Below are 15924 nucleotides of genomic sequence, written 5' to 3' on the forward strand. Positions count from 1 at the left end.
CAACAGGGTGATCAAATTAAGATCCTACATCTGTACCCGGAATATGTGCCATAGTTAGTCAAGTGAATAAGGGTTTCAGTCTGCAGGGTTCAGTAGCTGGACTGCCTCTCAGGCACGTCATGCTGATTATGGTTTGTGGCATTCAGCAGAGCAGAGCATGGTCTAGTTCTAACTTAAGCCTATCGTTCCCTATGTCTTTACCTTTCTCATTTTGACTGAATCCTCCAATATTGTTCTGAAAGTACTATTTTGCCTGGGCTTGCTGCAGGCTGCCACGGTGCGCTACTGGAGACCTTTTCTTATCATGGCAGGGATTTGAAGCAGTAATATCTCCAGACTCACTCTGTGTCCGGTTTTAGTGGCTTTCTTGTTTACACTGACTCTGTGCCAGACCTACCTGCAGTGTGTTTCAGATAGCTATCTCGTGTGTGTAAAGTCGAGGAGAGGGGGATCACTCATAGAGATCCTATAGAGCATCCTATATTGCTCTATATTCTATGGGATCACTATCTGGCCATGCTAGAATGGACAGCGGAGGCTCAGTTATTTCCAACCGCAAATCCGCGTACAACTACTAAGCCCCACCTTTATCCCAAGCTGACCCTCCTATAAGACCAAACCGATCATGCACTTGTTGTCCATCAGATTTGCCATTATGGACACTATAGTCCTTTCTTTAATGGCCAGATGGTGACCATTCCCTGGGCAGGGACAACTGGGAGGGGCTGACATTGGCAGCCATAGTGACAGAATACAAAGATGATATTTGTGTATTCGTGCATTTGTTATTTTGGAAAGTGTTGCTGTGCCCTTGCTCCAGGAACAGTGCTTAACCAGGGTTGCAGAAACAAATTGATCCAGTCGTAAACATGGCAGTCAAACGCTGCTTGGAATAAACAGAGGCATCTGCTGAAGAGATTGTTGTTATATTCAGTTGATAGAGGAGTGAAGAGAGACTGAACAGGAATACCATTTAGAGATGGGAAGGCTATGTCTGTGTAAGGGGGACGCCGATGGCTCTTTGCCTTATACAGTGTGAATGTCTAGCAGATACTTGAGGTCAGCTTGATTGAGCTTCCTCTGATCAATGACATAGTGTTAACAGTGCAAACCCTGCCCAACCGGTGTGATAGACCATTAGCTTGGGGAGCCAACGTAATTATTTTAGGGTTTAGGTACGTTTACTCAGCACGCAAGCATGGTTCCGAATAACTGTTACACCGGCACGCCAGGCAAGCAAAATATTTTGAGCCACATCTGCTATCTCATTAACACATGGCTTGAAGGAGCCAGACACACCGCTGCATCTAATGATTTCCCAAGGCCAACCTCTCACTGAGAGCTCTAACAGGGAACAGAGGGGGGCTATAATGAAACTGTCTGGAATAGTCTCGACTCGCACGACTATCATAAGTATCATCTCTGATTCATCTCCATGCATTATTATTGAAGTGTTCAAATCATTACATGTAATTGTTACGCTTGTGATTGTAACACATTGACAGTGCAAACAAATAATAAAAATAATAACTTTGTTTATATTCCGATGCACAGAGCATGCAAATCTATCCGGAGCAGGGCTAAGAGTCTTAAACTGTCCATGTATGTGTACTTGTTTATTTGGATCCCAATTAGCGTTTGCAGAAGCAGCAGCTACTCTTCCTGGGGTCCACAAAAAAACACAAAACATATGACAAGTAACAAAACACTGATAGACAAGGACAGTCACACAAATTTTAATTACAACGATATACAAACAGTACAACAAAAAAAGAATACAAACAATACAACAAAAATATTGTCTGTACTGTGCTTTACTCTGTACTTTACTGTAAGAAAAACAACAGCATTAGAGCTCCAAGACACGTAAAAAAGACCATGCTGGAGAAATATACGATTTTTCTACCTGCGCTGTGCAAATCTCTAAGTGTATATTGTGTGCGTAGGGACATTCTATCCAGCTGGAAACGAGAGCAGCTATTATTAGTTCCGTAGAAGCACTTCTTGATCAAATGCAATGCCTTTGGCAACGGCAGTTGAATCTTGATACTGTGCCATTTTGTATTTTTGCTGGTGCATGTGGGTTAGTGGGTGGTTGGAGGGGGGTGTATGTTTGTCTTATAGCAGGTATTTTTAAGGTGCTATATGTTCCCTTCAGGGGGGTGTTACAGGATAAAGATGACCAATGTCTCTTTATGGTCCATAGAGAATGATAGAGGATGCTTCTTTGTATCTATCCCATTATGGCTTCTGTGAGCACACGGGCGGTGCCATTGAGGCCATCTCCATTTTGAAGTAGTCAATTTTCTATTTCTACTACTTCTATGAGTTGGCAAACAAACCTGAAAGTGTGCAAACTGGCACCTGGAGTGTGTTGTTTGAACAGGTATAAAGCCAAGGTTAGCGATTTTACTGCCACCTGCAGTTATGGAATGTTTGCTCACGAGTATAATTAATTGGCTGTTTGATGCCTCCTGATGACCTGGATGGAATTATGTGATCTTCCTTAACCCATAGAATGTACCATCCAGTTGACTACTTAAAAATGGGATAAGTTCTCAATGGTGCTGCCCATGCTAAAATAGACTTTTGGGTACTAGAATCCTGTTATCATTCTCTATGGAATGGATGGACATGCCAGGTGCATTGTGTTCAGCACAGAAAAACAAAGAGAAAATAGTTAGTTTTTGGAGGTCACTGCTTAACTTGATCCCTCCTCTACAGTTGCTCTGTACTCTCTTCGTCTGTCACTTTAATTTTTTTAACTACGTTTTTCCTTTTGATTTGTCATTGCAGGTTTCTTTATTAAATTTGAATAGGTATTTAAGTTGACTGTTTGTATAAAATTAAATTGTTGTTAATTTATTGTTCTATTTTTACCATGTAAATAAAGGCATTTGATGTGTACAAAAGATCTCTCCAGAGTAATAAATCCTTAGGTCGGGATTCAATCTGTGGAGCGCTGTTGGCAATGCGCCATTTATACGTAATTTCCGATTGAGCCGACGTGCAGCGTTAACGTGAATGCAATCGGGAACATTGCCTTTCAAAGCTATATTGTTGACATCCCAACCTTAGATTACCAACAAGACACACACACACACATACACACAATACCCCCCCCCCCCCCCCCCCCCCTCACTGACTCACCTGTTTGTTCATGAGGATGTAGATGAGAGGGTTGATGACTGTGCTGCTCTTGGCCAGGAGTGAGGGCACCACGGCGGCCACGGGGGTGATGATGCCGGGCCGGCCAAACGTCGCCATCATGGCCACCACGCCGTAGGGCATCCAGCACAATATGTAGCACACCACTGTGGTCAGCACCATGAACAGGATGTGGTACTCTCTCCGCCGGGCCGCTGTCCTACGTATCTTACCCACCTAGAGACAGGCGAGATGAAAGGAGAGAGTGAGTGAGCGGAGAGGAGAAGAGGAGAGGGGAGGAGACAGTATGTTTCATCACCCCAGGGAGAGAATATAATAGTCCTTTATCCAAACAGAAATGTACCTGTTTGCTGTATTTATATTCTCAACCCCTTTACACCACACACACACATATTCGAGAGGGAATAGTGTCTCTCTCTCTCTCTCTCATCCCTGCAGTGTAGGTTCATTGTTCTGCCTGAGGGCTTCTCTCCAAACCCACAGAGAGCCAGTGATAATCAGTCCATCCGTTTTGTGCCGCTAACCTCCCATTTCAGCCATGAGACGACTGATGCTCCATTCATCTCCCCCACCCTCCCTGTCAGCCCAAATAACGAAGGGGACAGCAGAGAGAGGGACAGAAAGAGATTCCATACTCCTCCCTCCATTCTAGAGGACTAAGGCACTGACCCTCTCTCTCCATCCTGTTGCGCCAACCCTTGAACTCTGTGTCTTAACCTTTTGACCTAATGCCTAAGGTATTCTGGTCGCTCAGGCAAGGTTTAATTATCACATGTATCTGTGACTTGAGTCGCATCTGCTGAATTTGGATTTCTCGTTGCCCTGACCTGGACCTTCTAGCACGCTTAAATTTAAGTGCGCTATCGGGACCACTCACTAATCGTACTTGTCTGAATTGCTGAATTACTGTGGGGATCTGAGGGGTTGGGCACTGGGGCTGTCGTCATAAGACTGTCCCAATTCGGTCGTAAAAACTTGCCTGGCTACCCATTCACATCGCTCCGGTCAAACGCCACGCGCACTAATGTTTCTTCTCCACGACGAGTCTGGATTTGCTCTCCTCCCAGACTTTGAGAATGCGAACACATTCTAACCATTCTAAATGGTCCCAGAAACCGATGGGTTGGGCCAACACGAATCATGAGTCCCATAGGGCGGCGCACAATTGGCCCAGCGTTGCCGGGGTAGGCCGTCATTGTAAATAAGAATTTGTTCTTAACTGACTTGCCTAGTTAAATAAACAATAAAATAAACACTGAAGGAGGCCAAAACGTATGCTATCCTGATGCATTAAAAATAATGAAGTAAGCTTTATGCAACATCTTTTTGGGTGCGGACCCATCACAATTTATTGCTTATCTGGATTCACATGTTTTACGCACCAACCAAACTTTTGGGAGTGTGCAATGGTCCTCTTTTGATTATATATCTGAGGGGTGAACATTTTGGAGCAGTCACTTAGCGTGAAAGAGATTTAACCACCTTCTCAATGTAGTGGACTGAGAAAGGTCCTAAACCAAACTCATGTCGACTACACACACTGGCTGGGGCAATATTTACACACAATATTTACACACTGTTCTAGCAGTATCTGAATCCTGGCTTAGGAAGGCCACCAAAGATTCAGAAATGTCTATCCCCAACTACAACATTTTCCGTCTAGGTAGAACTGCCAAAGGGGGTGGAGTTGCAATCTACTGTAGAGATAGCCTGCAGAGCTCTATCATACTATCCAGGTCTGTGCCCAAACAGCTTGAGCTCCTACTTCTAAAAATCCACCTTTCCAGAAATAAGTCTCTCACTGTTGCCGCTTGCTACAGACCCCCCTCAGCCCCCAGCTGTGCCCTGGACACCATATGTGAATTGATTACCCCCCATCTATCCTCAGAGTTCGTACTGCTTGGTGACCTAAACTGGGATATGCTTAACACCCTGGCCATCCTACAATCCAAACTAGATGCCCTCAATCTCACACAAATTATCAAGGAACCTACCAGGTACAACCCTAAATCCGTAAACATTGGCACCCTCATAGATATCATCCTGACTAACTTACCCTCTAAATACACCTCCGCTGTCTTCAACCAGGATCTCAACGATCACTGCATTATTGCCTGCGTCTGTAACGGGTCCACGGTCAAATGACCACCCCTCATCACTGTCAAACGCTCCCTAAAACACTTTAGCGAGCAGGCCTTCCTAATTGACCTGGCCCAGGTATCCTGGATGGATATCGATCTCATTCCGTCAGTAGAGGATACCTGGTTGTTCTTTAAAAGTGCTTTCCTCTCAATCTTAAATAAGCATGCCCCATTCAAAAAATTCAGAACTAAGAACAGATATAGCCCCTAGTTCTAAATGGTCCCAGAAACCGATGGGTTGGGCCAACACGAATCATGAGTCCCATAGGGCGGCGCACAATTGGCCCAGCGTTGCCGGGGTAGGCCGTCATTGTAAATAAGAATTTGTTCTTAACTGACTTGCCTAGTTAAATAAACAATAAAATAAACACTGAAGGAGGCCAAAACGTATGCTATCCTGATGCATTAAAAATAATGAAGTAAGCTTTATGCAACATCTTTTTGGGTGCGGACCCATCACAATTTATTGCTTATCTGGATTCACATGTTTTACGCACCAACCAAACTTTTGGGAGTGTGCAATGGTCCTCTTTTGATTATATATCTGAGGGGTGAACATTTTGGAGCAGTCACTTAGCGTGAAAGAGATTTAACCACCTTCTCAATGTAGTGGACTGAGAAAGGTCCTAAACCAAACTCATGTCGACTACACACACTGGCTGGGGCAATATTTACACACCGTAGCAGCTTCACTTGAAAATTAGTTTTGGCAGCATGAAACCCCCCAGAGATTTGTTATTGGAAGGTCCTGAACTCAAGCCAAACTGCTAATTTGATTGTAAATGTAGAAACACAAAGTAATGGCGGATAAAATGACAAGGTTGAAACCACCTTCTCCAGACTCACTGGGTGTTCTAGGGGGCTGATCTTGGAGTTAATTCACCACCCAACACAACATGTATGTGCAGATGTATGGAGTACATCTTGATTAAAACACAATAAGGGTTTAGTTAAGTTTTGATCAGAGTGCTGATATTGATCTCTACAGGGAGCCAGATTCAATTCAATTTGGAGGGCTCTCCAACTTGTTAACACACATACACACACACACACACTCACCTCTACCCCACCACACCCCCCCTACCCACACCTGTTTGACGGCCCACAGCAGCCGACAGTAGCAGTAGACCATGATGACGATGGGCAGACCCAGGCAGAAGATGAACAGACAGATGATATAGGCGTGGGACTGAGCCGTCCTCAGGGTCCATGACACAGAGCAACTGGTGCCGGCGCCCTCCAAGTCGTAGCTACTCCAGCCCAGCAGGGGGGGCACCGTCCAGATTATGGAGTAGAGCCAGGAGCCCCCCACAGCCAGCAGGGGCTTGCGGTAGTCAGGACCACGCTTGTTGTACACGGTCAGGGTGCTGTAGCGGTCGTAGGACAGGACCACCAGGGAGATCAACGACACGATACCTGGGGAGAGGCAGGCATATTATTAAAATGACAACATCTAACCTTTCTGTTATTTGCATGCAATGTAGAAATGTTTCTGTCTATCATTATGTTAAATGCCTTGTTGATGATGTCATAAATGACGCTTTGGCGAGTTTACAATATGATGATGTCATGAAGACACTGGTGATGGGCATCAGCCAATTAAAATCGTGCTAGAATGCTACATTGTACAGTGGTGTAAGGTACTTAAGTAAAAATACTTTGAAGTACTACTTAAGTAGTTTTTTGGGGTATCTGTACTTTACTTCACTACAGTCCTACTTTTTACTCCATACATTTTTCCTGACACCCAAAAGTACATGTTATATTTTGAATGCTTAGCAGGACTGGAAAATGGTCCAATTCACACACTTATCAAGAGAACATACCTAGTCATCCCTACTGCCTCTGATCTGGCGGACTCACTAAACACACACATGCTTCATTTGTAAATGATGTCTGAGTGTTGGAGTGTGCCCCTGGCTATCCGTAAATTTAAAAAACTTGTGTCGTCTGGTTTGCTTAATATGAGCAATTTGAAATGATTTATACTTTTACTTTTGATACTTAAGTATATTTTCGGAAAGTATTCAGACCCCTTGACTTTTTCCACATTATGTTACGTTACAGCCTTATACGAAAATTGATTTACAATCTACACACAATACCCCATACTGATAAAGCAAAAACTGGATGATATACATTTTTGCACATTTATTTAAAAAAAAATCACTGACATATGACATTTACATAAGTATACAGACCCTTTACTCAGTACTTTGTTGAAGCACCTTTGGCAGCGATTACAACCTTGAGTCTTCTTGGGTATGATGCTACAAGCTTGGCACACCTGTATTTGGGGAGTTTCTCACATTCTTCTCTGCAGATCTTCTCAAGCTGTCTCAGGTTGGATGGGGAGCATCGCTGCACAGCTGTTTTCAGGTCTCTCCAGAGATGTTCGATCGGGTTCAAGTCCGGGTTCACCTCCCTGACCAAGGTCCTTCTCCCGATTGCGCAGTTTGGCCGTGCGGCCAGCTCTAGGGAGAGTCTTGGTGGTTGCAAACTTCTTCCATTTAAGAATGATGGAGGCCACTGTGTTCTTGGGGACCTTAAATGCTGCAGCAATTTTTTGGTACCCTTCCCTAGACCTGTGCCGACACAATCCTGTCTCTGAGCTCTACGGACAATTCCTTCGACCTCATGGCTTGGTTCTTGCTCTGACATGCACTGTCAACTGTGGGACCTTATCTAGACAGGTGTGTGCCTTTCCAAATCATGTCCAGTCAATTGAATTTACCACAGGTGGACTCCAATCAAGGATGATCAATGGACACAGGATGCACCTGAGCTCAATTTTGAGTCTCATAGTAAAAGGTCTGAATACTTATGGAAATAAGGTATTTATGTTTTTATTTTTAATACATTTGAAAAAAATCTAAAGACCTGTTTTTTCTTTGTCATTATCGGGTATTGTGTGTTGAGGAAAAAAAATTAATGTAATCTATTTCTGAATAATGCTGTAACGTAACAAAATGCGCTGTATATTTAAAACCAAATACTTTTAGACTTTTACTCTAGTATTTTACTTAGTGACTTTCACTTTTACTTGAGTCCTTTTCTACGAAGGACTTTCTTTTTTTGTTGTGACTTTTTCAACCACTCGCATTGTAGCTGGTCCTATCCGATAACCTGGTAGGCTACACGTTAGCCCTACACTAACCTCACCAGCTGACAGTGATTATTTCCTGTAACAAATTCCTCATCAGCCTATCAAAGATCTTAGACATTATATCCACCAACCAATGGCATTTCTTAAAATAGGTTTATCGTACACTGTAAAAATTAAAAAAAGACGAAGAACCTTATGGACTTGTCAAATAGCAGTCATGTACCATTATTGCAAGATTTGCATTTCTTCTGGGTGGCACACACTGCTAAAGAGGATGACTTAATATTGATAGTGCACTTCAACCATGGATTCGAATCCCCTCGTAGCAAGGTTTTTTGCTGAGGAAATAACTGTTCACTGCCGGTCCTTAATGCACGATTCAAAACGCATATGTGACAAAGTGAATGATGATAATAATAGTAATAATAATAATAATAATAATAATAAGGCATATAAAACATTGTGCATGTAAGTGTAGCCTACATAAGAAATTAATTGGTGTTTTGGTCTAAAAGTAACGTTAAACTATGCTATTATATTTGGTATGTTAGGCCTATGTAGAATACTAATTAATCATTAAGGGATCTTGCGAGGCATTGATTCAGCTTTGATCTAAACTTTATTAAATATTAAACAAGCCCCATTCTGAGAAGTGGCGAACCATGGCTCTGGTGCGCTCCGGCAGATCTACACCCCTGTATAGCAGTATCCTATGCGATGGTCTGCAAGAGGGACTCCAAGAAGCTCCTCATTAAATGGATTTGTAAGGTTTTGGCTGCTGTCACATCCAACTACGTTAACATTTGTAATTGGCTTATACAGATTTTGTTACAGGAAATAATCACATCCAGTTGGTGTTGTTAGCATAGAGCTAAATATGCCAGGTTATCTGATGGGAAAAGCTGACACGTAGCGTTCTATCACGTGCAGTTACATAAACAATTTTAATTGGTTGATACGGATTTTGAGAGGTAGAAAGAGCATGGCCCCGAAGAGTTTAAAATGTGATGATGTCATAAAGACATTCAGGTCATTTTAGAATGTGATGATGCCATAAAGACACATGGTTTAGAATCTAATTATGTCATAAAGACACTTGGGTGGTTTTAGAATGTGATTATGTCATAGAGACATGATGAGTTTAGAATGTGATGTCGTCTCAGGTCGTTTTAGAATGTGATGATGTCATAAAGACACAGGTGAGATTAACCTGTGGTTACCTACAGTGGGGAAAAAAAGTATTTAGTCAGCCACCAATTGTGCAAGTTCTCCCACTTAAAAAGATGAGAGAGGCCTGTAATTTTCATCATAGGTACACGTCAACTATGACAGACAAAATGAGGAAAGAAAATCCAGAAAATCACATTGTAGGATTTTTAATGAATTTATTTGCAAATTATGGTGGAAAATAAGTATTTGGTCAATAACAAAAGTTTCTCAATACTTTCTTATATACACTTTGTTGGCAATGACACAGGTCAAACGTTTTCTGTAAGTCTTCACAAGGTTTTCACACACTGTTGCTGGTATTTTGGCCCATTCCTCCATGCAGATCTCTGTCTTGTTTTGTATGCTTTGTACAAAATAATAAAATGCAGGACGACAGGATATTTATAAACGTAGCTCTTTATTAACTAGCTATAACTGGCATGTCCATGTGTCTCTGGCCATGATCATCTTTAGAATGACCTCACCACCTGGGTGGTCTTAACCAATCATAGCACAGTATGATATGACAGTATAATGCATCCAATTACAATTCAGTATGCTGACACATATGAATATTACATCCCCCTTCTTTAAAAAAAAGAAAAAATATGTAGAACAATAAAGCGTTTCTTTTGAATATATGCTCTGTAGTTTGAACTCGAGGTAAGTAACCATTTACACTGCACCAACTGCATCAACATAACAGACTCTGAAACAATGATTCAGCATACTGTTACTTTTAGAACAAATATTTCTCAGCAACTCAGCTTTTCACTGTAGCAATGACATCTCAACATATCCAACAAATACAATACCAAAGCATTTCAAGTTAACTTTCAATAACAAGTTTACAGTCTGGAAACTCTTTTAGGGCAGCGATCCGCCTACACCCTTTGACATTTCACAGGTCTAGGACAGCTCTAGGCTTGACCTCTCTTCCTGACCTTGTGTGATATGAAGCTGAGCATGCTTCTGTGTCAGTCAACAGTTCTTGTGGTGTTGCAGGTAAGTATGGTGTATGTTGTGTTGTGTCTGTGTTCATCCCGTTCTCTTTCAGGGGAACAGTTCATCTCGTCAGTGTGTTGTTCTTTTGTGTTCAGTAGGTGACGACGATTGCGGCGGTACACCGCTCCTTCTGCGGTGCGAACGTGATATGAACGTTCAGTGTCAGCTGGTTGGATGACGACTGCTGGCTTCCAGTAGCCATGCTCCTGGATTCTAACTGACTCTCCGTCGTTCAGTGGTGGCAGTGGTCTGGCTGACCTGTCGTAGTATCGCTTTTGCTGTTGTTGCCTCTGTGCACGTTTTGCAAGCATTTCCTTGTAGCTGACGACCTCAGGTTGCAGCTGCTGGTTGGTGCTGGGAAGGATTGAGCGAAGTCTGCGGCTCATCAACAGCTGGGCTGGTGATTTGAAGTTGTCAACTGGAGTGTTGCGGTATTCAAGGAGACTGAGGTAGGGGTCTCTCTTGTCTGCTTTTGCTTTGTCCATGAGTGATTTAGCGATCTGCACAGATTTTTCAGCAAGGCCATTACTTTGAGGGTAATGTGGGCTTGTGGTGACGTGTGTGAACTCCCATGCTTTTGTGAAGGATTCAAACTCATTTGATTTGTAACAGGGCCCATTGTCAGATATTAAAGTATCTACAATGCCATGCCTGGCAAAGGCTGCTTTCAGCTTGTGTATCACAGCTGCAGATGTGGTGCTGTGAAGCTTGTCGAGTTCGAAGTACCTGCTGTGGTAGTCCACTGTTATAATGTAGTCCTCGTTGTTCCACATGAACAGATCGGTTGCCACGACCTGCCAGGGTCGGTCTGGGATACGGTGAGGTAACATTGGCTCTTTGGTGTTCGAGGGGCGTCGTTCAAGACAGGTGGGGCATTTACCAACCATGTCCTCTATTTGTTTGCACATTCCGGGCCAAAACAAAATGTCCCGTGCTCTCTGTTTGCACTTTTCCATGCCCATGTGTCCAGCATGGATCTTTGTCAAAATCTCTTCTCTGAGACTGGTAAGAATGATGATTTTCTCTCCTTTGAAAATGATTCCGTTGATCTGTGATAGTTCGTCACGATGGTTCCAGAACTCTGAGACGCTCTGAGGGCATTTTCTCCTCTCCTCAGGCCATCCTGACTGTATGACTTTCCTCAGCTGTGTGAGTTGTGTGTCTTTTTCGGTTTCTGCTCGGATCTCCTTCAGTTTTGTGTCACTAACTGGTAAGTTGCTGTACACAGTGTGCACCTGCATGTCCATGCCTTCACTGAGGCTGCTGTCCTTGTAGGTAAGAAACTTCCTGGAGAGTGTGTCTGCGACAGGGATGTCTTTGCCTGGACGGTGAGTGATTGTGAAGTCGTATTTTTGTAGTTGAAGGATTATTCTCTGTAGCCTTGGCGGGGCTGCGGCTAACGGTTTCCTCATGATTGACTCGAGGGGCTTGTGGTCTGTTTCCACAATGACTTGTCGTCCATAGACATACTGATGGAAACGCTTACATCCGAACAGAATGGCATACAGCTCCTTTTCGATTTGAGCGTAGTTGATTTCACAGTCTGTGAGAGATTTGGAAGCGTAGCCGATGGGTTTTCCTTCTTGCAGTAGCACTGCCCCTAGTCCATACTTCGACGCGTCCACCTGGAGTCTGAGCTCTTTGTTGGGGTCGTAGTAGGCAAGGATTGGTCCTGGTTCTCTCGTGATCAAGTCTTTCACTTTCTGGAAAGCGATGTCGTGTTGGTTGTCCCAGAGGAACTCACTGGACTGCTTTAGCAGCTGACGCAGGGGTGCATTAGCATTGGAGAGGCTGGGTGCGAACTTGGCTAAGTAGTTGACCATGCCAAGCACTGTTTCCAGCTCTGCGCGGTTCTTTGGTGGCTCCATTTCCTTTATGGCTGAGATCTTCTGTGGATCTGGCTTGATTCCATTCGCTGTGAGAAGATGTCCGAAGTAGCTGACCTCTGTAGCGCCGACTGTGCTCTTCTCGGGGTTGAGCCGGACTCCTCTCTCGCGGGACCTTTGCAGCATCGCACTGAGGTTTCTGTCGTGTTCCTCTTTGGTTCGACCATAGACAAGGATGTCATCCACAATTGCCACGACTCCGTCGAGGCCTTTGTACACCTCGTCGATCTTTCGCTGAAACTCGTCTTGGGCTGAGATAATCCCAAAAGGCAGGCGACGGAACCTGTAGCGTCCAAATGGTGTGTTGAACGTTGTGAGCTTAGATGACTCTTCTGTGAGCTTGATAGCCCAGTAGCCTGATCTGGCGTCCATGACACTGAAGTAGCGTGCGCCCGCTAGCTTGTGTGTGATGCCATCTAGCGTCGGTAAGGGGTAATGGGGGCGTTTGATAGCTTTGTTCAAGTCTCTTGGGTCGAGACATACTCTGAGCTTGCCTGTGCGTGGTTTCTCCACCACCACTAACGCGTTGACCCAATCCGTCGGTTCTGTAACCTTGGTGACGATGTCAGATTGCTCCATGTTCTCCAACTCTTTCTTCAGACGGGCGCGGAGAGCAAGTGGAATCTTTCTCGGTGGGTAGACCACAGGGGTTGCGTCTGGGTCAAGGTGAATGGTACATTCTCCTGGGAATAGTCCTATTCCTGTAAAAACATCAGCAAACTCCTCCATGACATTCTCTATCTCTACTGGTGCTGTCACTGATAAAACTAGCTTGATAAGGTCCATGTCTAAACATGCTTTAAGACCTAGCACTGCAGGTGCTCGAGTGTCAACAACGTAAAAGTCCAACATCATGTCCCTTTCCTTGTATTTGCATTTGAGAGTGCATGTGCCTTTTACTGGGAGCTGTTCACCACCATAACCAGTCAGTCTGCGCGTGGTGGGCTGTAGCTCACACTCAGATGTCAAGCTTCTGTACTTACTCAGAGAATAATGTTTACTTGTGCACCAGTGTCTAGTTTGAATTTTAGCTCTGTGCCTTGTCTTCCTATCTCAATGTCAGCAAAGGCTTGCTCTGTCTCTGATATCTGACTTTTCTGTGTCACTGAATCAATAAACAGTTCATCAGCATTTGACTCTTTGATTGACATTTCATCTTCACTCACTGTATGTACTGTTTTTCCACGGTAAACTCTGCACACTTTTGCAAAGTGATTCCATTTTCCACATTTAGTACACTGTTTGCCTTTAGCTGGGCAATTCCCCTGTTCGCCATGCACTTTGTATCCACAATATCCACATGTTTTGGGGCGTTTGGAGTCTGTGTCGCTCTGTTTTGGAGTTCTGTCTGTCTCCGTTCTGAAACATGCTTTCTGAGCACCTGAGTTGTGCTTTGATGTCTGCCTGACTGCGTGCACTGCTTGTTCACGTGATGCGCTCGTGCTGCCGCCTGAAATGGTTTTCATCTGAACCTGTGCTAGCTTGTGAGATCTGGCTATGTCGATAGCTTTGTCCAGCGTTAACTCTGATCCAACATTCAAAAGTTTCTCTCTCACTCGCGGTGAGTGTATTCCAAATACAATACGGTCCCTGACCATCTCATCCTTGTTTGCATAATCACAGTCTTTCACAAGCAGACGCAGCTCAGTGACAAACTGTTCAAACGATTCGCTAGCGCCTTGTACTTTCTCATGGAATTTGTACCTAGCGAAAATTGTATTGGTCTTTGGCACAACATATGCTTCAAAACGATCGTAGTATGTTTTCAGTACCTTTGATTCAGCCTCGGTAAGTGTCCATGTGTTGTAAATGTCTCTCCCGATACAGAGGAGCAGGTAGCTGCACTTTTCCTCTTCTCCTCTTTCCTTCAGAGGACCTGTGAACATCAGGTCCACATGCTGTTTGAATTTACGCCATGCATCGGGTAGATTTGTAGACCCCCAATCCATTCGAGGTGAAGGAACTCCAGCAAAATCCATCTTTTAGTCCTTTTACTCTGACACCATGTCTTGTTTTGTATGCTTTGTACAAAATAATAAAATGCAGGACGACAGGATATTTATAAACGTAGCTCTTTATTAACTAGCTATAACTGGCATGTCCATGTGTCTCTGGCCATGATCATCTTTAGAATGACCTCACCACCTGGGTGGTCTTAACCAATCATAGCACGGTATGATATGACAGTATAATGCATCCAATTACAATTCAGTATGCTGACACATATGAATATTACAATCTCCTCTAGAGCAGTGATGTTTTGGGGCTGTCGCTGGGCAACACGGACTTTCAACTCCCTCCAAATATTTTCTATGGGGTTGAGATCTGGAGACTGGCTAGGCCACTCCAGGACCTTGAAATGCTTCTTACGAAGCCACTCCTTCGTTGCCCGGGCGGTGTGTTTGGGATCATTGTCATGCTGAAAGACCCAGCCACGTTTCATCTTCAATGCCCTTGCTGATGGAAGGAGGTTTTCACTCAAAATCTCACGATACATGGCTCCATTCATTCTTTCCTTTACACGGATCAGTCGTCCTGGTCCCTTTGCAGAAAAACAGCCCCAAAGCATGATGTTTCCACCCCCATGCTTCACAATAGGTATGGTGTTCTTTGGATGCAACTCAGCATTCTTTGTCCTCCAAACACGACGAGTTGAGTTTTTACTAAAAAGTTATATTTTGGTTTCATCTGACCATATGACATTCTCCCAATCCTCTTCTGGATCATCCAAATGCACTCTAGCAAACTTCAGACGGGCCTGGACATGTACTGGCTTAAGCAGGGGGACACGTCTGGCACTGCAGGATTTGAGTCCCTGGCGGCGTAGTGTGTTACTGATGGTAGGCTTTGTTACTTTGGTCCCAGCTCTCTGCAGGTCATTCACTAGGTCCCCCCGTGTGGTTCTGGGATTTTTGCTCACCGTTCTTGTGATCATTTTGACCCCACGGGGTGAGATCTTGCGTGGAGCCCCAGATCGAGGGAGATTATCAGTGGTCTTGTATGTCTTCCATTTCCTAATAATTGCTCCCACAGTTGATTTCTTCAAACCAAGCTGCTTACCTATTGCAGATTCAGTCTTCCCAGCCTGGTGCAGGTCTACAATTGTGTTTCTGGTGTCCTTTGACAGCTCTTTGGTCTTGGCCATAGTGGAGTTTGGAGTGTGACTGTTTGAGGTTGTGGACAGGTGTCTTTTATACTGATAACAAGTTCAAACAGGTGCCATTAATACAGGTAATGAGTGGAGGACAGAGGAGCCTCTTAAAGAAGAAGTTACAGGTCTGTGAGAGCCAGACATCTTGCTTGTTTGTAGGTGACCAAATACTTATTTTCCACCATATTTTGCAAATAAATAAATTAAAAATCCTACAATGTGATTTTCTGGATTTTTTTTTCTCAATTTGTCTGTCAT

At 43.9% G+C, this 15924-nt stretch overlaps 1 protein-coding gene across 1 annotated transcript in view; it reads right to left on the bottom strand.

Annotated features, from left to right (window-relative positions):
* The window catches only part of LOC311129408 (vertebrate ancient opsin-like), a gene marked incomplete at both ends in the record, with an annotated part of 57061 nt that overhangs the window by 6548 nt on the left and 34589 nt on the right, over positions 1–15924 (bottom strand). The window contains 2 exons of the mRNA XM_084161691.1: positions 3151–3384; positions 6400–6725. Coding sequence (XP_084017817.1) covers positions 3151–3384; positions 6400–6725 — 560 coding nt within the window. The remainder of the gene's footprint in view (positions 1–3150; positions 3385–6399; positions 6726–15924) is intronic.

The sequence above is a fragment of the Coregonus lavaretus genome (assembly GCF_964263955.1).
Source record: "Coregonus lavaretus genome assembly, chromosome: 5".
Lineage (NCBI taxonomy): Eukaryota > Metazoa > Chordata > Actinopteri > Salmoniformes > Salmonidae > Coregonus > Coregonus lavaretus.